Source organism: Natrix helvetica, assembly GCF_964273705.1.
Source record: "Natrix helvetica genome assembly, chromosome: 3".
Lineage (NCBI taxonomy): Eukaryota > Metazoa > Chordata > Lepidosauria > Squamata > Natricidae > Natrix > Natrix helvetica.
In genome coordinates, this window is record NC_138549.1 from 57,217,798 (window position 1) to 57,239,429 (window position 21,632).

At 42.1% G+C, this 21,632-nt stretch overlaps 1 protein-coding gene across 1 annotated transcript in view; it reads left to right on the forward strand.

Annotated features, from left to right (window-relative positions):
- The first annotated feature begins 8,986 nt into the window (after nt 1–8,986).
- Nucleotides 8,987–21,632, forward strand: part of LOC309389142 (cysteine-rich protein 2-like) — a 176,988-nt gene continuing 164,342 nt past the window's right edge. Inside the window, 1 exon segment of the mRNA XM_081947148.1 lies at nt 8,987–9,142. Coding sequence (XP_081803274.1) covers nt 9,100–9,142 — 43 coding nt within the window. The 5' untranslated portion in view covers nt 8,987–9,099.

Sequence of the window (21,632 nt, forward strand, 5' to 3'; positions counted from 1 at the left end):
CTAGGATCATAAAAGGTAATTTGTAAATAAGAGCAGAGAGCAATAGAATACAGTAATGGGAGATGTAATCAGGGGCGGAGATAATGTATTCTCTTTAGATGCTTTGGATAGGTTGTGATGGCATGAGTACTAAGCCAATAAGGAAAAGGTGGGAGGTAAATTTGTAATGGCACTAGAAAATATAAGGCAAATGTATTGATTTTTTTTACCATTTATTATTTTTATTATATAAAATACAAAAAAAGAGAAGAAATAGGAAATTAAGGAAGGGAAAGGGAACGGGAAAAGGGGGTGTGAAATACAAGGGGGAAGAGAAAAGAAAAGGGAAGTCATTGACTTCCAACTCTTCCTAGCACAGTACAAAATAAACACACTCCAGCCTCAACTTTTTGCTTTTACACATTAATACATAACTAGCCATTTCTATAACACCAAATCTTTCTAATCAACAAAACCAAGATCAAAGTTTCATTTTTTTCTTCACAAGCACAAATTCCAGAAGTGATATCCAAATAAGAACACATTTTCCTCTTTAAAGGTGACGTCTCGCTTGGACTACTGTAACGCTCTCTACATGGGGCTTCCCTTGAAATGCACCCAGAGGCTACAGTTGGTCCAGAACGCAGCCGCGCGGGTAATTATGGGGAGTACTAGGTACTCCCATGTGACACCATTCCTGCGCGAGCTGCACTGGCTTCCTGTGGTCTATCGGGTACGTTTCAAGGTTTTGATAACGATCTTCAAAGCGCTCCATGGCTCAGGACCTAGTTACTTGCGGGATCGTATTCTGCCCCATACATCCCTGCGACCAATCCACTCGCACAGAGAGGGTCTCCTCCAGGTGCCGTCCACCAGGCAGTGCCGGGGGGCGGCGCCTAGGAGTAGAGCCTTCTCTGTGGCGGGCCCAGCCCTGTGGAATGACCTCCCCCCGGATATTAGGAATACCTCTGACCTCTGCTCCTTTCGTGTAAAGCTCAAGACCCACCTATTTCAAGTAGCTGGCCTGGCACAACTTTGATCCAACTATATCGCTCCTGACGGGTTTTTTATTTTTTATTTGGGGTATTTTAATTGTATTCAATTATTTAGGGGTTTTTAAACACTGTGTTTTTAATTGTTTTTATTCATCAGCTCACCTCCTCCTTGTATATGTCTTGGTATACGTTTTTGTTATATGTATGTTTGTCTATATATTTATTTCCTATGTTTTATTGTACGCCGCCCCGAGTCCTTCGGGAGAGGGTGCGGCTAAGAAATAAATATTTATTATTATTATTATTTAAATAAAGCAACCAATGTAACCATTCCCACTTTATCTTCCTTGCTATGGAAATAATGTGTTTTTATTTGCATTTAGTAATCTTTGTGAACTGTCACCATTTTTATTTACAAAATTTGTTGTATTCTTTCAAATTCTTTGACCTTACTAAAAAAAGGGGGACCCCTTTTTTCCACTCTTTTCCCCCTCAAAGTATTAAACTTTTTTAAAAAACCACTTTTTAAAAATCAAAACTTTTTAATATATCTTTTTCTTTGACTTCTTAACATACAAGCTTTAAACTTCAATATTGCATTTAGATCCCTCTCTCCAAACTACCCTTATAGAATATATTTTTTCTTTTATAAACAAGGCAAATGCACTGATGATTTAGGGTTGGCCACTGTACCCACCTGTGCGTAGTCCACCCTCTTTGCAAAGTGAAGAATAAAATTACCATTGTTTTCTCTTGGAATGTTTGGCTGGTGATTGTTTATTTCCAAACTAGACAAAGAATTCCACATCATGATTTGATATTTAAATTCCAAACTATTGGACTTATTATTTCCCCAATAATGATAATGTTCTTCTTGCAGGTGTGCATACTCTGGCAACAATTTCTTGCTTTCTAATTTTGTTAAATACAAAAGCTATGGTATTTTCTTCTTTGAAGAATGGTACCGCAACGGCATGCAGAGAATGTGTGCCTCTTCTCAGACTCTTATCCATTTGAAGTGTTGATTGCAAAGCATTTGTCTGTACTATTTTGGAATGAATATTTTCTCTTCTACTCCAAAAGCCTTTCAGCTTTTGGTAAGAGAGAAGGGAATAAGTTCTTTTCTAGTACTTGGGAGTATTGTTTATAAAGTGGAGTTGAGCAGGTCCTACCTAACCACAAGAAGGGATATTTTTTCTAAGGATATGATCAAACTTGCATTTGGGTTGCAGCAATGTTTTTATTGTCTCTACTGTTCTTTCCTGAATATATATTTCTCATGTACAATAATTTTCCTTTTAATTATTGCTTGACTAATTTGTTAATATTTGCCAAAATTCAGTGGGGATTATCTACAATATTACAGTGGAAGTATAAAATACAGTAGCTGGATTACATGAATATGAAGTATTCATTCTTGTTGCTGCTAAAAATATGCCATGATTCAAGGTGCTGTTTGTCACTTTCAAAACCCTACACAGTTTGGGACCAGATTATTTAAAGGACTGTTTTTTCCCAACCACATTTATCCAACCTACAAAAGCAAGAAGACAGGGAATGTTACGGTTCCTCTCTCCTAAGGAGGTCCATCTAGCAGGACCAAGAAGAAGGGTCTTCTCTGTGATGGCTCCCTCACTATGTAACATCATTCCCATGGATATAAGATTGGCCCCACTTTGACACTCTTTTGCAAAGCCATGAAGACATAGTTTTGCCAAAAGGCCCGAGGACCCCAAAGTAGGATGGAACCTGTTAAATGGTTCATGTGATTGTGGTCATCAGAGGAGGGTGATTTTGCTTTCTTATTGTTTTTGTAATGGGTTTTTATCATTGCAAGCAGCCCAGAGTCATGAAAGTCACTTGAGCGGTCATATAAATTTTCACAAATAAATAATAGACTGTTTTAATTTAATACCATTAATAAATAAGTCTGGACAAATAAACTGTATGCAATAGAGTTCAGAAGTAGATTTCTGGACAAAATTATTATACACATTGTTTTTGCATGTTCCAAAATTATAGTTGAATTGACTCTATTTCAGGGGTGGCGAACAAGTTCGACAAAAAGAGCCAAAATTTTAAACTGTGAGAGTCAGAGAGCCACACCACGCAGTGACCTGCCAAAACAGACCCGGAAGCAATGTTCCCTCTAATTTTTTTTCGATGTGAGCAGAAAAGTATAGTGTTTGAGCGGCACATTTTCATGCCTGAGCACCCGAATTTTTTTCACAGATGTCACCTAAGACAACAACGAAATCAGTATTATTTGAAACTCAAAGTTATGTTTCTTCAAGGTACCCGCTTAATTCAAAGTGTTATATAATATCAGTATCACTTAACAACGCTCCTGCTTAGCAACCAAAATGTTGGCTCAGAAACTCTGGCATTTGAAGCACGCAACTCTTAAAGCTGTCAAGTTACAAGACCCTTGCACCCCTAACCCTTTAGGGAAAAAAACCCCCAGGGGTCTTCAAACCTGACAGCTTTAACACTTGTGGACTTCAACTCCCAGAATTCCTCCTCCAGTCATGTTGCAGCGACGTCATCTGCGTGGATCTGCTCCATCTTTGCTTTCTTCATTGTGGGCAGGGCTTCTGCTGAAGATGCCGACGAGTACGAGTTGCCACCAGAATAACTGCTGCTACCTCCTCCTCCTCCTCCTCCAACAGAATCACCAGATTTGCTCCTGAGCTCAGCGCTGGGTTACCTCTGCCCCCTCCCCCTCCTCCGTGCTTTTGAGGAGCCATGAGGCTTTTTTTCTCCTGCTCCCCCCCGCCTTCCTACTGGCTCTTGCAGCCTCATGGCTCCTCAAAAGCACGGCGGCGGAGGAGGAGGGGGCAGGGGTAACCCAGCGCTGACTGAACTCAGCTGCTCCGAGCGGAGGGGAGGCGCCGCTGCCACGCGCGGAGATGCCGGCTGGAGCTTTGGCGGCTTCATCTCAGCCGCAGCGCCGGGCGGCAAATCCGGCAGTGCTGCCTGTTAGAGGAGGATGAGGAGAAGGTGGCAGCAGTTCTTCCGGTGGCGGTGGGGGCTTTGGGGCTTCACAACTAGCCTCAGTCACCCCGTGCTCCTCAAAGCAAGTCTGGGGAAGTCCTTTGCAGGCGGCCCGTTCTAGCTGCCTGCAAAGGACCTCCCCAGCTTCCGAAAGGGAGCGCGCGATCCGAGCCACAGTATACTAAATAATGATAAGAGGCAAAGAGCCTCATTTATTTTGGCCGGGAGCCGCATGCGGCTCGCGAGCCGCGTGTTCGCCACCCCTGCTCTATTTGTTTTTTGCTTTGTTAGATTCTGGAACAAATCTATTCCTTGTCATAAAAACAAGAATCACTTACTCCTGAATTCAGAATTGCTATAAATTATCTTCTGAACCAATGTGACATTTATTGTGCCAAATAAATCAAATTGTGTTTGCCCATTGCTTTCCTGAGAAAAGTAATCCAAATTCCCAAACCCTTTGGGCAGCTCCCTCACTCTAGAGCTTTCATTGCTTTCCTATCTAGTCTCAGTTACTACTGTTGAGCCAGATGCCATCTACTTGATACCCAGGGGTGAGTTCCAGCAGTCACTACTGCTGGTTTGTTTGTGGGTGTGCCGTGCATGTGTGCGCTTGATGCATGCCGCACACACATGCGCAGTGCTATAAAAATTCTGCGCATGCGCAGAAGCAAAAAACAAGATGGCGGCAGTAGGAACCCACCACTGTTGATATCTGTGCATTTGGTTTTTATTGCTTAACTGCAGGACCTTACTTTTGTCAACATTAAACTGCATCTTGTTGGATAGAGCCCAAACAGATAAGAGGACAGTATGGCTGTGAGTGTAAGGTGTAGCATTTTGCATGTCCATAATGTGCTGAAACAACTGCCTTCCATCTATTAACAGTGCCATGTGTAAGGTTGGCTTCAGACACTTCTAATTGGGATTTACAGAGCACAGAAACAAGAAGCAGTAAGTAATCCAAAACAACAAGAAAGAGCAACCCAGGTATGTGAGGATGGAAAAGAAAAAAATAATATTGGTGGCCATAGTCATGTGCATTGCCATTCCTTCAATATCTACAACCAGTGCTTGACCAACCCCACCACTGCACATATCACACATCATCAAATTGTATCTCTGGCTTTTTTTGCTGTGGGTAGATAGGCAAGCAGGTTAGAAAGTTGAAGTATGATGTATCAATATGCTGTGGTCAGCCAAAGCCCATTCCTACCTCATCCCAAAGTCTGGTCAAGGACAAGTGCACAGGATATCCTAGAAGTACCTGAGTAACATTATACTGTGCTAGAGCAGGGATCTCCAACCCATTACAGTCCAGTAGTGGGTGTGGCCTGTTTGCAACAGGGCCATGCAAGCTATGGGCAACCACACACCTGCATGCATGAAGCTCCACTTGTGCGAGCGGTAGGCCCTTGCACTTGTGCAAAGCTCCACTCATGCAACTGGATGATGCTCACGCACAAAGCTCCATTCACATGAATGGAGCATCAGATGTGAGCACAAGTGCCCTTTGGTCACGAGTGGAGCTTCGGGCGACTGTAAGGGCCCACCACTTGCATAAGTGGAGCTACGCTAGCAAGTACAAGTACCCTCCACTCAAGTGCCCTACGTTTACAATCCTTCCATCCTCCCCTCTAACCCTTCCATCCTCCCCTCTAACCCTTCCACCATCCTATCAATGCTTCTTGGATGAGAAGCAAACTATCTTCTTCCTCCTCCTCAAAGAAAAAATACAGCCGAGATGCCTTTTTGAAAAAGCACCTTTGAGACTACTTTGACCTGAATGACTGAATCTCCACTGAATCTCCACGAAAGGCTCTGCACAGGATAAAAGATAACTCCCAGTGGTATTTCTGCCATGACTTTGGCCTACAGATTTGCAGAGGTAGTGACTGGGAAAAGATGATGGTTCTACCGTGGCAGAATGGCATTTATGAGCATGCATGCCAATTCATGCTAATAATTCTCCTTCCATACTTTGTAGAGTGGTGCATAGCAGACATTTCTCTTGGTTGCCACCATATTGGCTGCTTACATCATTGTTATGCAGCTATGCAGAAACTAAGGCACACATGAGGGGAGGTGAACCCCACCCCCACCCACCATTACCAGAATGATCAGATTTCCACTCACAAAATTACAATTGATTGAATGCAAACTGTGGGAATGACAAATGCCAAGGATCTGTGTACAGCTGTGTAAGATGAGATCTGTGGAACAATTTATTCATTCATTTGGCTGTCAATCTCAAATTCATGACTCTGGAAGCTAATAACTGTTAAAAATTATGCAAAAATATAGAACAATATACCATATTTTTCAGAGTATAAGACGCACCTTTCTACCCCCCAAAAGAGGGTGAAAATCTGGGTGCGTCTTATACTCTGAATGTAGCTCCATCCACCCACTCCGCGTGTTGCATTTTTGAGGGGTTCCATGCAGCAGGGATCCTCACTTTCACATGGCGCCTGGGTAACTGCGATGAAAGCCTTTTCAATGAAAGCATTTTTGGGCTGTAAGGTCCCCTCCCCGATTCCAAAAAGGGCACGTGCAGAGGCCAAACAAGTGCATCGTGTTTCAGGTGGCAGGCAGTTCCAGCATGCACTGCCACCTGAAAATGCTTTCCTTCCCAGTTCCCCGGTGCACATCGCAGAGCCACGCGCCCTCCTCCTCCTCTACAGACTCGCCGCCTGTTTTCTCCTGGCCAGCACCGTCGGCTAGGGAAGGCAGGGAGAAAGGTGAGAGGGCAGCACAGTCAGGCGAAGGCGCAGGAGCCGGGCGTACACACAGGACAGGCAGATTAGAGGCAGCCGACCGATCACCAGCTTGGTGGCTTGGCTGCTGGCCACCCGGAGTGCACAGGCAGCAAAGGAAACTGGCATCGTGGCTCTATTAAGATGCGCATTTCGTGGTGGGGAACAATTTGGGGGTGCAGGTAGGGCAGGGGATGGGGTGCCTGGCATCCCTGCCAGTGGCAAAGAAATGCCCTGGGTGCTGCTGGACTCTCCCCTCCCTCACTCGTTGGGGCGGGGGAGGTTAAACTTCGCCTGGCGTGCTGCCTCTCCTTTCCTGTCGGCTGTTATCTGGGAGAGTGGGCACGAAACCATGGTCGCTGGCAGCGATATTAAGGGCGTGGGCTCTAAGAAGCGGCTGCCAGGCAGCCGGCAATCGGCTGGCTGCCTCTAATCTGCCTGCCCTGTGTCCATGCCCGGCTTCTGCGCCTTCCCCTGACTGCGATGCCCTCTCGCTTTTCTCCCTGCCTCTTGCAGCCAATGGTGCTGGCCAGGAGAAAACAGGCGGCGAGTCTGTAGAAGAGGAGGAGGGCGCATAGCTCTGCAATGTGCACCGGGGAACTGGGAAGGAAAGCATTTTCAGATGGCAATGCATGCTGGAACTGCCTGCCATCTGAAACACGATGCCCTTGTTTGGCCTCTGCACGCACCCTTTTTGGAATCAGGGAGGGGACCCTGCAGCCCAAAAACTCTTTCATTGAAAAGGCTTTCATCGCAGTTCCCCAGGTAGCTTCGGGAATCAGGCTCCAACTGAGGCAGCAAAGATGTTAGCCAGATGAATACTGATGGATGCTGCTGGGAAAGAGGCAGAAAGTTTTTTTTTTCTTGATTTCCTCCCCCAAAATTAAAGTGTGTCTTATACTCCGGTGCATCTTATACGCTGAAAAATATGGTAAGCATGCAAATCAGCAACTTGTTAAAAAAACAGCAGCAAATTAACACAAACATATGGGCTCTGACACAATATTAGGTCTGCAGTGTGGACTTCTCTTTATAGGTAGCAGGCATCCAAAGCACAACAGGAAAGCTATGAACAAAACGTGGCTAAACCTTTGTGGATGGGATTCCATTCTCCTGTATGAGATTGGTCATGATAAAGTGAGATGGGGGAAAGTGAGCATCTTTGTGTGCAATAAGAATACTGAATACCAAGTGCTGGAATTTATGGAGTTCTGTTGAGTACTCAATATACTAGTTCACCCCATCTACATGAGTAGCAAGTGACTCAGTGACACCAACCATACTGATAAAATAAAGTACAAATCATGTTCAAAAACATTTTGTAGAAGCCTATCAGTGATCCATTATGTCTTTGAACCCACAATGTTTCTATTGACCCAAGCATTCCCTTGGCTTTATTTGTCATAGTCTCAAAACAAAGATGCTTTAATAAGGAATAAAACAAAAAAATTAAGGAACTCAGGAAACGCGAGGCAGGTGGTTATTCTGTGTGCAAGCATTTCAGAAAGTAAGAAAAGAAAGGAACTAGGGAAGAGAAAACAATCCCAAAAAGGAAGGCAGGTATCAGTCAACAAGGCATCAATCAACAAGGCTTGCATTTTCTGTACACAGGTGAGAAGCACAAGAACAGTCAATAATTGCAAACCATTGGAATCTGGACTGGAACTTGCTTCAGCAATGGCTGAGAGTGACATAGAAGATAGGCAACTTTGACTTGCTATGATCTTAGTTTGACAACAGTCTCCTGGTCTCCAACTCATCTTAAGCCTGCTTCTGTTAACTTCACATTACTGTCTTGTAACTGTTTTCAATGTGGATACTGCAGCTTTTAATTTTAGCAGCTGACTCTTGCTTATCTGTGTAGAATGAATAAGAATAGCCGCCAACGCCTGTGTAAATACCTGTTCATACAGTATAACTTTTCTAGGCCCAGGTCTTTCCACCACACTATTTGGGATCACTGACTAAAAGGAGAAGCTGCTTCTTAGTGTGCACCCTTCTTTCTGATGGTGGACATTATCATTGCACTACCACTGAGGGAGCAGGCAGCAACCAACCTAACAACTAGAAGCAAAGCAGAGTTCATTTTCCCAGTCGCCGGAAGCTGCCTTTCTGTATGCTTGAAAGGATACAACAGGAAGATATCCCGTTGCTCTATTTTTGCTCTTTCGTCAATAAAGGAGGAGATGGGGGAACCAATAGCTCCACCCAGTGTCCACTCTATCTACATCCCTCCTCCCTTGACTAGAGAACGCAGCCAATAGACATGCGACTAAGGCGTGTTCGAGCCGGCGTGGGTGGATGAGGGAAGAAGCATGTTAGTGCGGGGCTGACAGGCAGAGAAAAAGCTCGCGGTTAGATTTTCGTTATCCATCATGGCATCCAAGTGCCCCAAGTGCGACAAGACTGTCTACTTCGGTGAGTCTTTTTCTCCTTCTTTGCATTATTGTATTCCTCGGAGCGTGTATCTCTCTCTGTCTCTCCTGTATTAGTGTTTTCTAAATCCTGCAATTTAGAGATTTGAGTGCTCTGTACCAGTTGATAGTGATGCTTGGCTCTCTTTTTCAACAACACATTCCGGTTCTCTGCCCTGGCTGAGAAACTGCCTTCTGGGACACCCAAACTATGTTGGGAGGGCTGGGAGGGGTGTCAGCCTTCTTTACAGGAAGCGTTTTTAGTTCAGTTTCTTTCCCCTCTCAAAAGTGCCTCCCTAAAATAAATGTTATTTGTTATATGGGGAAAAAAGAATACAATTTGCTGTGAGACCCAAAAAAACAGCCAGTGTAGGTGATATCTCAATTCCCTTTGTTATCTATCATCACTCCTCACTTTGAGATATTTTCAAGTTGATGACTGAGATGCCCTTAAAACAAGAACAGATCTCCCTATGGAAGTGCACTATGATTTTCCTAAATCCTTGTGCATTAAGATTAAAGGTTTTTAATTTGCAGAGGATGCAAGAAAACTTCACTTTTTTCTTAAAAATCAAACAATTCCTCTGTTTCTCTAGCTGCTTCTTCCAAGACTTTAGGAGTGGTTCAAATTCCCCTCTTCGGCCATTTCCATTTATTCTATCTCAACCCCACCCAAGGCTATTGCTGCATTTCTGTGGTGTCCATGTCATCTTCAGCCATGGTAAAAAATAAAATCTCCATTTTCATAACCAATATAATTCTGAATTCCAGAAGTTACAGACAAACAGAGAAATATATCATTAAAATACTCTACTTGGAAATTTCTTTAAAATGTATGGCTGGTAGATGTTGCAAACAGAACAGAGAGCTCCAGAAGTTCTGCCCCACACATACTGAAAATATTTTTTTTTTTAGGTTTAAAAAATCCCCTCCTTTCCATATTTATTCCAGAGCCTGATAACTACTTTCCAAGAAGAAAAACCTCTATCTAAATCAGTTCTATCTCATATTCAAAGTGCATTACTATTTTTCTCACTGAGACTGATGCTGCTGTTGTGTTAGTAGCACATCTGATTAGTCTCGGTTCTTGTTTAAAATAAAGCATATTAAACGGAAAGCTGCTTCACTAGCAGGACCTACCCAGCCCAACAGAACTTTGCTTTCATATATGACCTTAAATATTTGAGAGTGCATTGGTTGGAAGGAAATTGTAACTTAAGCATGAAATCAGTCTGGTCTAGGAGTTAAGGCATGGCTAGAATGAAGGGACCATGAGTTCAAATCCCGTCTTGGCCATGAAAGTCAACTGGGTTGGGTAACCTCAGACTAGTCACTCTCTTAGCCCAACTCACCTCACAGGGTTGTTGTGGGGAAAATAGGAGGAGGAAGGTGTGTTGGATGTGTTTGCTGCCTTGAATTGTTTGTAAAAATAACAAAGGCAGAAAACAAATTCTATGCAAGTACAGGTGTCTCTGTAAGACAATAGTTGGTTATCTTGTTACACCTTTACAAAAGTATCTGTAACTGGTCTGTACCCATTCTTTTTGTTGGAAGCAGCTTCTGTGTGAGAAGATGAGAAACATACATGTTTAAGGCAAATAGATATTTTCTATTATTGCAAAATATATGTTATCCTTAAAAACCAAAAGTGTTCTCATAATGCTTTATAAATATCCTCTATTAAAGCCCTAATTGTCAAAAGCAGGTAGGGAAAGCAGTGAGAAATTTGGAACTCCTATAGTGAACAAGACATTCTGTACATGACATGAAAGTATGGAAATGCTATAAAAGATCATATTCTCTAGTGTTTATATATCAGAAAACAAGGAACTCTGACAGTAGTACAGATTAATGACCTTAGTTATGTGTTGAACTGTAGCCAGCATTTTATGGGCCCATTACTTTTTTTTGTCTCTTATTGAATTTAATTCTCATTTATATTGGTTATTTAGGACCTGAGAATCTTTGTTCTGTGTGATTTTCAGAGCCTTCAAATATGTGGTCATATGTTACAGCAATATATTTGTGAAAGATTATCAAATTTATTGTTAAACCACCAGGGTTTTATACCCTGCTGGGCCACTTTAGACCTTTCTCTGCATTTCCTGCCAATCACCTACGTTGCAGAAAGGAATAAATGGCTGATGATTGATGGATGAAGTACTAAAATTGACAATAATGTAGTCTCAAGTGCAGTTAATATTGGAAGAAAAATCAGATCCAATCAAAGATGCTGAAATAAAATAGAAGCAAGCTGCAGGAAAGAAGGTCTCCATTTATTTGGTAGCCAGAAACTTCTATGACAGCAGCATGTTTTTGGAGTGGTTGACAAAATGAGGTTAAGAGTAGGTAGCTTTTTATACATTCTTTGGGGCTTTGTGATTGAGATGTCTGTTCCTGTGTAAGAATATGTCCTTTAATATTTTAATGGCTGTTGCCAAATTCCTATGGAATCATGTAGGGGTCATGGCTGGTTCTACAGGCGAAAGGGAAAATGCTAGATGTTTGTCTGAGCTAATTGTGTCAGTTTGGCCTACTGCTTATTTAGGATATCTAGCTGCTCTTTGCTTATGAATAGATCAGCCCAGTCTTTCTGAATGAATACAAATTCTCCATTCCTAAAGACTAGCCTCTTCAATAGAATAGAATAGAATGACAGAGTTGGAAGGGACTTTGGAGGTCTTCTAGTTCAACCCCCTGCTTTGGCAAGAAACCTGGCCTATACCATTTCAGACAAATGGTTACTAAATCCACTCTTTAAAACTTCATCCATTGCTTCTTGTCCTGCCCTTAGGTGCTTTGGAGAATACCGTAGCTTGATTCCCTCTTCTTTGTGGCAGCCCCTGAGATGTTGGAACACTGCTATCATGTCACCCCTAGTCCTTCTTTTCATTAAACTAGACATACCCAATTCCAGCAACCGTTTTTTATATGTTTTAGCCTCCAATCCTCTAATCATCTTTGTTGCTTTTCTCTGCACTCTTTCTAGAGTCTCCACATATTTTTTACACTGTAGCAATCAAAATTGAATGCAGTATTCCAAGTGTGGCCTTACCAAGGCATTATAAAATGGTATTAACACTTCATGTGATCTTGATTCTATCCCTATGTTTATGCATCCTAGAACTGTGTTGGCTTTTTTGGCAGCTGCAGCACACTGCTGGCTCATATTTAAATGATTGCCCACTAGGAGTCCAAGATCCCCCTCACAGTTACTACTATTGAGCGAGGTACCACATATGTGTTTTGCTTTTCTTGCCTAAATGTAGAACCTTACTTTTTTCACCATTGAATTCCATTTTGTTAGATAGCGCCCAATGTTCAAGTCTGTCAAGATCTTTCTGTATCTTAAGCCTATTTTCTGGAGTGTTGGCTATTCCTACTAGCTTGGTGTCGTCTGCAAATTTGATGAGTTCCCCATCTATCCCCTCACCCAAATCATTGATGAAAATGTTGAAGAGTACTGGGCCTAAACAGAGCCTTGGAGCACCCCACTGCATACATCCCTACATGTAGATGCAGTTCTATTGAGGACTACACATTGAGTGTGGTTGGTCAGGCAGTTATGAATCCATCTGGTTATGATGCTGTGTAGCCCACATTTTTCTATCTTACCAAGTAGTACCGTGTTTCCCCGAAAATACACCATGTCCTGAAACTAAACCCTTGCGACATTTTTCGCGTGCGCAAAAATATAAGCCCACCCTCGAAAATAAACCCTCTGGACAATCCCCCCCCTCCGACCAGGCAGAGCACCGCTCGCCGACCTAGCGGTATCCTGAAGGCACCAAGCCACGGGAATGAGGTGGGGGCAAAGGCGCTTGCGTTGCTTGGTGCTTTCGGGGTACCGCTAGGTCAGTCAGCGGCGCTGTGCCCAGCTGAAGAAGGGGGGGTTGCTGGGCAGCTGCTCTCTTGCGAGCGGGCTCCCGAAGAGCCGGGCACAGCCTCAGGGTCGAATGGCTGTGTTGCGCTGTCGCAGCAGCAACGCAGCAGCCATGAGGTGACCAAGCTTATGAGCAGCCGCCCGGCAACCCCCCTTTCCAGCCGGGTACAGCGCCGCTGACCGACCTAGCAGTACCCGGAAGGCACCAAGCAACGCAAGCGCCTGTTCGCCGCCCTCCGCCTCCCGTGGCTCGGTGCCTTCGGAATGCCCCTAGGTGAGTGAATGGGGCTCTGCATGGCTGGAGGGGAGTTCGCAGCGGCTTTTCCTCTCCCCGCTCGCGCGAAGGGCATCTGCGCTGCTGGCGCCGTCCGCCGCTTGGGTTTTTTTTTCAAAGCACGGAGGATGGATGCCGCTCTGGAAGTACGCTCTATGGTTGTGGGCTGCAGATTGTACAACCATAGAGCGTACTTCCAGAGCGGCATCCATCCTCCGTGCTTTGAAAAAAAAACCCAAGCGGCGGACGGCGCCAGCAGCGCAGATGCCCTTCGCGCGAGCGGGGAGAGGAAAAGCTGCTGCGAACTCCCCTCCAGCCATGCAGAGCCCCATTCACTCACCTAGGGGCATTCCGAAGGCACCGAGCCACGGGAGGCGGAGGGCGGCAAACAGACGCTCGCGTTGCTTGGTGCCTTCCGGGTACTGCTAGGTCAGTCAGCGGCGCTGTACCCGGCTGGAAAGGGGGGTTGCCGGGCGGCTGCTCATAAGCTTGGTCACCTCATGGCTGCTGCGTTGCTGCTGCGACAGCGCAACACAGCCATTCGACCCTGAGGCTGTGCCCGGCTCTTCGGGAACCCAGTCACAAGGGAGCAGCCGCCTGGCAACCCAAAAATAATAAGCCCTCCCCTTTAATAAGCCCAAGGCCATATTTCGTGGGTCAAAAAAATATAAGCCCCTGGCGTATTTTCGGGGAAACACGGTAGATTATGGTCTACTTTATCAAATACCTTACTGAAGTCCAAGTAAATTATATTGACAGGATGCCTCTAGTCTACTAATATTGTCACTTTGTCAAAGAATGCAATAAGTTTTTTTTGGCATGATCTGTTTTTGACAAACCTTTGTTGGCTTTTGGTTATTACATTGTTTGCTTCTGGTTCATTGCTTGATTGTCTTTTCAAGAATCTTCCCTGGTATTGAGGTCAGGCTGATAGGTCTGTAGTTTCCTGGATCTATTTCCCCCCTCCTTTTTTTGAAGCTCTTTTCCAGTCCTCTGGCAGTTTCCTGATACTCCATGGTCTTTGAAATATTTTGTTCAATGGTTCTGAGAACACATCTGCTACTTTCTTCAGAACCTTGTGGTATAATCAGAGGTGGTATTCAGCCACTTCTTACAGGTTCTGGAGAACTGGTAGCGGAAATTTTGAGTAATTCAGAGAACTGGCAAATAGGCTGGCCCTGCCCCCGCTGCCTCCCAGCTGATCTTCTTTTGTTGCCCTGAACAGGAGAACAGAGCTGGAAAGCAGGTTAGTGGGGTGGGGAGGGAATGGGGATTTTGCAATAACCTTCCCCTAGGAGTAGGGAGGGAATGGGGATTTTGCAGTATTCTTCCCCTTCCGTGTCCACAAAGCCACACCCACAAAGCCATGCCACACCCACAAAGCCACACCCACAAAACCAGTAGTAAAAATGTTTGAATCCCACCACTGGGTATAATCCATCTGGTCCTGGTGATTTGAACTTGTCTAGGGTGGACAGGTGCTCACTTACCATTTTCTTCTCTATTTTAACTTGTTTTCCTAATCTTGTTTTTTGAAGTGCTATTTTTGATAGGTTGGACTGTTTTTTCCCTTTGTGTAAAGACGGATGCAAAAAATGAGTTAAATAGTTCTGCTTTCTATCTTTTGCTTGTCACCTTCTTGCCACTTGGACCAATGGCATCCTTGACTTTTTTCTTGTTTTTAACATGTTGAAAAGTGCTTGTTTTTTGTTTTTACTTTTGTCTCAAGCCTTAGTTCATTATGAGCCTTAGCTTTCCTCACTTCATCTTTGCAGGGTTGGGCTATTTGCTGATATTTTGTCTTAGTTATGTGCTCCTCTTTCCACTTTTTATACTTCTCCTTTTTGTCTTTCAATTTATCAGAGAGTTCTTCATGTAGCCATGCTGGTTTCTTTTGAGAGCAGTTATTTTTCTTCTTCATTGGTTTTGTGCTAGACCAGTGCTTCTCAATTATTTTCTGTCATGCCCCCCCTAGGAAGAAGAAAACATTTCGCGCCCCCCGCGTGACTGTAAATAGTATCATTTGTCTATCATTTGTCCTCTGCATAACACTGTATTCTTATTAACGTATAAGAGAATAAAAAAAGAAAGAAATGTGGATCAATTTACAACAAAGAATAGCTTTATTAACTGTAGCAGAAAAGATTTAAAGGAGCACAGGATTTAAAGGAACACAATATTAAAAAAAACTTTAACCTGCAAAACAAAAATATATAAAATAATTTGAGCTGAGCTCCCCTTTATGGAGCCTCGCGCCCCCCCGGGGGGCCCGCCCCACTATTTGAGAAGCACTGTGCTAGACTGAGTTTTTATAATCTCACTTTTCAAAATTTCCCAGTTTCTTGAGTTGTTTTCCCCTTGAGGATTCTTATCCATGGAATCCTTCCCAAACTCTCTAGTTTGACTTTGTTATATTGCTTGTGCTTGCATGATGTTGAATTCCAATATTGCATGATCATTCCTTCCCCCAAGATTCTACAGCTTCAACATCTTCTATCATTTCATCTCTGTTAGTTAGAATTAAGTCCAATATGGCTGATACCTTTGTTCCTTTCTCTAGTTTTTGGAAACAAATTTGTCTTCAAGCTTCTGCTTGAGGCTCTTTTCCTATGGCAGGAAAACTGGGGCTGCTACTGGGGCCGCCTTTGTTAAGATTTTTTCTCCTCTTCTCTTTTAGGGGAAATGTTATATCCTGCCTTTTTTTAATATTAAGAATAAAGAATATTTTAATCTGGGGAGGGGGTTCCAAATATGAGTAGAACTGTGATGTTGCATATGTGAATAAAAAGGAATAGAAGATGTGAAGAAAGATTATCTAAAACAGATTTCGTTAGACTGGCCATCTAAATGTCCCTTAGTAATTAGAGATTTCTAATGAATAACAATCTTGACTAGTTTATTCTCTGAGTTATTAGTTGTTATGATACAAAAACTCAATTTAAAATGAGTTTTAAAAATGGAACGAAGGGCTAGTGAAAAATAAGATTTTTTACTGAAAAATCTTATACCCCATGCTCTTCAAGATGAAAACATCAAGATGAAAACATGCAATTGTGTATTTAAATGGATTCTCTAATGTCTTCATATTTCAAACATTTGTTTAGCGTTCATAGTTGAAGAATGTTTGAGAAACACTGGTTTTAACTTTCATGAATTCTTTGTTGATTTTTTTAAGCTAGGGGTGGGATTGAATAAGCAGCCAAATATTTATTTTAAACCGCTATTCTTTTTCCTGCTCCTATCAAAGGAACGTTGCTTATGCAGAATCCAGGAAAACAATCTCTATTCACCATTTTTTCCCCAATAGTAGAACATTGCTTTTTTACATTCAGCTAAACATCAATTCTATTTTGATCATCTGTTATGCACAATTTCTTTTTCCTTCCTGGAATTATTTGAGTTTGATAAATGTGACAACACAATACTCAATTTTCCAAACCCTTCCTGTAACTGAATTGTGTACAACCCAATGTGCTTGTTTCACTTTCACCATTTTCAAATAGCTATATTAAGGAAAATAGGGTTTTTGTTGTTGTTGTTTAAAGTTATTTACAGGAATGGTTAAGTTTATTATGAAATATTTCTACATTGTTTCATTCTGAGAATATTCTTGAGCATAATATTAGTATATTCATAGCATTTTCCTCTATGAGTGCTTTTGGAATCATTCTTGTAGAAAAAAAATCTTCAGAAAATATAAAAGTCAAATTGAAATTCTGCATAAATTATGCAGAATCTTTGAGCAGTTATTGGCCTTCTTCAAGTATAATAACATTGTACAAGGACTGGCTGTTTGTCCATATGCAACAGAAGAACACATTTTGGACTTAGGTTATAAACTGGTTACACATACTGTATGAGGCCAATTCACGTTCCATCATTTATTGGATTTTGATTATTACATTGAAAACAAATCAAATCAGATGGATTTTTATATACAATTTCATCTTATTTTAAATGTTTTTATTTATGTAGTTTCTGGGATATGTACTGTCTCAGCATAAAGGCAAACAAAACCTGGAATCAGGCAGTTTGGGGTTCCTATCATCTTGCTCAAGGAAAGAGAGATGTGTGTCCCAATGCTCAACAGAGCTTCATCTCCAGTTTGTAGCTTTCATATCATGAGGAATGCAAAGAAAATTAACCATGTGTTGCAACAGTTTAAATTTTTTGTATTAAATTCATTTTTTAAAAGTTATTTGGTATATAGATACTGCTAAGCAGTACAATTGAATGTTTCTTAAGATACCTTTTCAAAATCATTATAAGGGTGCTATTTTGATTAACATTTTTTCTTCAAACGAACGGAGTACTGTGGAAACAAGTCAGATGACAACTGTTACACTTTCTCTATTGCCATCTTCATTGAAAACCCTGAGCACTAAATAAAAATGAACAAGAGAAGTCAATATGTAACAAATGTGTGTGAGAGACTGATTTGTGCATCTCTGAAATGTCATAAGAAACACATGTAGGCTTTTTTTAAGTTGCCCTGAGTGAAAAGACATGACAATGTCAGACTACTTCTATGGGAGAACTAGTGCATGTGAATCGGGTGGCAACTCTTCTAGTTTACAGTGTTCCCACGTACATGAAGTTCAGCTGGTCTTCGCGCTTACATGCACACCAGAAACCGGAAGACTAGGTGGCTGGTGCACATGCATGCACCAGAAACTGGAAGATCATCTTCCTGGCGTGTGCATGCGCATCAGGCAGCTGCTCTTCTGGTTTCTGGTGCACGTGCTTCCGATTCAGTACTTGGTGCTGAAAAGATTCGCCAACCCTGGTTTAAAGCATCCCCTGAGCAATAGCAATACAGTACAGCTCTTTACAAAAAGTTCCTGCATGCAGTCTGCCAAAATGCCCCTTTGCACCACTACCACTATCTTTATCTTTCAGTCCAAGGAAACAGAATTCCATGGGGGAGGCTGCATTTGCTCTGCTAGCAAGATCCAGTCGCATGCTTGTTGGCTGTGAGAACACTCTTCAAAGTCTTTCTTCCAAATTGGAGGGTTACATGTGGGAGGCGGGGGTGGAGGAAGCCTGGAGTTCAGACTCCTATTCAGGTTGCCTGGTTCTTTATCACCCCTTCCCTCCACCTTTGGTGGCAGATTTTTTAAGGGGAATTTTTTTTTTAAAAAAAGCATGCATTGTCTGCACGTTTAGACTAACAGTAGGGGCAGTGAGGTGGGGACACTGCTGCGTTTATCTTGGAAAAACCCAACAGATGAATGAGGGTTGGGAAGAGAGATAAAGAAGTGCAGGGAGTGATGTGACAAAGTCAGATCCCAGTTTGCCTCAGTTCTGGTGAACCCTTTCCTTACAATTCCCAGGCAGTTCTAATCTGTGGGTCCAGTTGAAATAGGTTTTTTGGTGCACCCTGGCTCTGGGCTTACTTGCTGCCCCATAGGGCAGGTGTAAAATAACCAAAAGAGAGGTAGAAATCTATTCCTTAATCTCCTTAATTGAGCACCAGTTGTGCCTGCATTATGTTCCCAGGTGGCTCAAAATTGTGTAGGTGTATTTAGTATTAATTTGATCTTCCTTTCTGTTGGAACCTGCCTTCTTTGCCTTGAGCACTGGTAATATATCTGCACTGTTGATCTCAGCAACCACATTCTCAATCACTCCAAAATAAATAAGATTTGGCAGACTGTTCTGCAGCTCAAATGGAAGTTGCTAGATTCTGGATAATTCTTTTTTATTTTTATTACTAAAGGTAGGTATTTTTATTGTTGTTTGCTGTGTCCATGGACTCCGCAAACCATTTCTTGCTCATAAAAGGCAAGATTGGCCCTGAATTAGTGTTGACCTGCCAGTTCCTGGATAATAGAGCTCAACAGGTAGTCACCTCTGCTACCATAGATAGAGCTGAAACCTGAAGACTGTTGAATTAAATCCAGTGCATTGGCAAATGTACTAAAGAACTTACAATAAAATGAATGTTACTTCAAGTATACTAATCTAAATTCAATCTTGGCCAAAATATTTACTGATTTATTTCCTCGGGGAGGTATTGAACAAAGGAAATCAACTTTTATCTTTGCCAGAACAATAATAAACCTTAAATTATTTGTAAATTTCTATATTTATATAAGCCAAAATAATGCAAATGTACATACCTGACTATTTGAATACTGAATACTTCTCAAATCTTTGTTAATTTATAAATGTATGGTGACATTTCTATTTTGTGTTTATTGGCATTTGGGCTAGCCATATAATTTATCAGGTGTAAGGCTAATTTCTTCATGTGGTTCTATAAGAATTATGCAAGGGTATATCAGGCTATATCAGCTTCATTGCTATGGAACGAATAGTTCAAGACTAGGGAATTCCAAGTAAGCAATTTGTCTTCTAAATGTGAATAGCAGGAACATTTAGCCAACATAACTACCAATTCATGGAATTTAATGCAGATGTTGCTCCACAATTTCTGTGTCAGTGAAAAGGTACAGCAGCTCCAGTTTCAACAAACACTTTTGTGATGCTGGCCACCAGAATTCAGGTGTTTGGCCTTCACTCTACTCCTGCATCCATGGCCCAAACTCAAGATTTCACAAAGGTTCCAAAGGAAATTGAAGGTGAGTCTACAGCCTACTGGATGGTTCCAGAGGTGTGTTACTCCGGTTTGGCCCGGATCAGGCAAATAGGTAGTGGCGGTGGTGGGAGGCTCCGCCCACCCACCCGGATGCTTCTGTGCGTGTGCAGAAGTGTTGCGCACGCAAGCATGAGCAAACCAGTAGCTCCAGGATTTGCAACCCACCTCTGGATGGTTCACTGTTTATATTCTCATTGTGGCTCTTTGCCACTAGTTAGGTGGTAAGAGTGGGATTAATAAATAGTTTTTTGGGGGGCTGGTGTTTCAACCCTCCATTTTCCTTTCCTTCCTTCCTTCCTTCCTTCCTTCCTTTCTTTCTTTTTTTCTTTCTTTTTGAAAAAAATCCCGATCTGACCATCAATATTATTTATGTTCTCAAGATTTCTTTGCGGCTTCCGGGTTGTTCCACGGGCGCCGTCGGCAGGCTTTTTCTGAGCTTGTAGATCAATAGACAGTAGAGGTGTTTTTTTATGATCTTTAACGTCTTGGACACTCTTAAATTCTTGGAATTTATGAGGGAGAGATTCAGCTGTCAGGTTGAGCTTCTCGTGTAGCCCTCCAGAAGGATTTATAACCTCTGGAGTGCGACGAGGAGTGCCCCCCTTCACAGTTGTTGCATTCTCCTGTCTTTTGATAACCTCTGCTAATGAGCAGAGCCAGACGCCGGGAGCAGCCTTAACTTCTAACAATATCCCAAGAAGGAAGGAAGACTTTTGCAAGTATTTTAAGTTTTAACTGGGGGAAAAAATCTTTTTAAAAAGAACGTTACTGCTGAGTTTGAGAGGCGTGGGCTTAGAACAAAGGATTCAAAATGGCGTTGATTTATAGTTGAAAACCTAAAGAAAACGAAAGCTAATTGCTTGCTGATAGCCGGGGCAGTAAAGCCGGAATGGCTGAAATAACTATTAACAATTTCTAAGTCAGTTTACATAACCTGACCTACTTAAATGACAACGTTTTAACTCCAAGCAACTCAGAAGGAAACATTTGCAAGTATTAATTTACAGCTGAATACCCAAGGAAAACGAAAGTTAATTGAATGGTGACAGCTAGAGGCGGCTGAAAGAATTATTAACAACTTTAAAGTTAGTTTATACAATTTGATCTATTTGGAGGAGTATTTTGTGAGAAAGTTGTGTTTTTTGTTAAACATGGCAACGGAACAAAAGGTGGCTTCCCTAGGTGCTACAATAAATTTCCAGGATTTGAAGGACTTTATAAGGGAAGAAAATGCTTTTTTAGGTAAAGAAATTAATGAGGTTAAAGAAATGGTTCAGGATACCATTAAAAAACATGACCAGCTTGATAAAAATCTACACGCTATAGCCGCAGGTCTGTCAGAAGTTGTTCTTAAGGTGGACAGTAAAGTTGAGCAACTGGCTTTGGATTTGGAAACCAAAACGAAGGAAACGGATTTGAAATTTGTTGAAATGGAGGGGAATATGCAAAGGATGGATAATGAGATTATTATGATGCAATTCAGATCTATGGAGTACGCTGTTAGACTGAGGGGTATCAGAGAAAACCCTAGAGAGGATTTAAGAAAAGTTTGTGCTGATGCTTTGGCCACGTTATTAAAAATCAAGGATTCTTCTGAGATCTCTGCTAAGATTGATAAAACTTACAGAGTAAATTCACGTATAGCATTACAAAGGCAACTACCAAGGGATGTTGTGATATACTTTACTGAGAGAAATTTTAGAAATGATATTTTGCAGAAGTCTTATTATTCATGT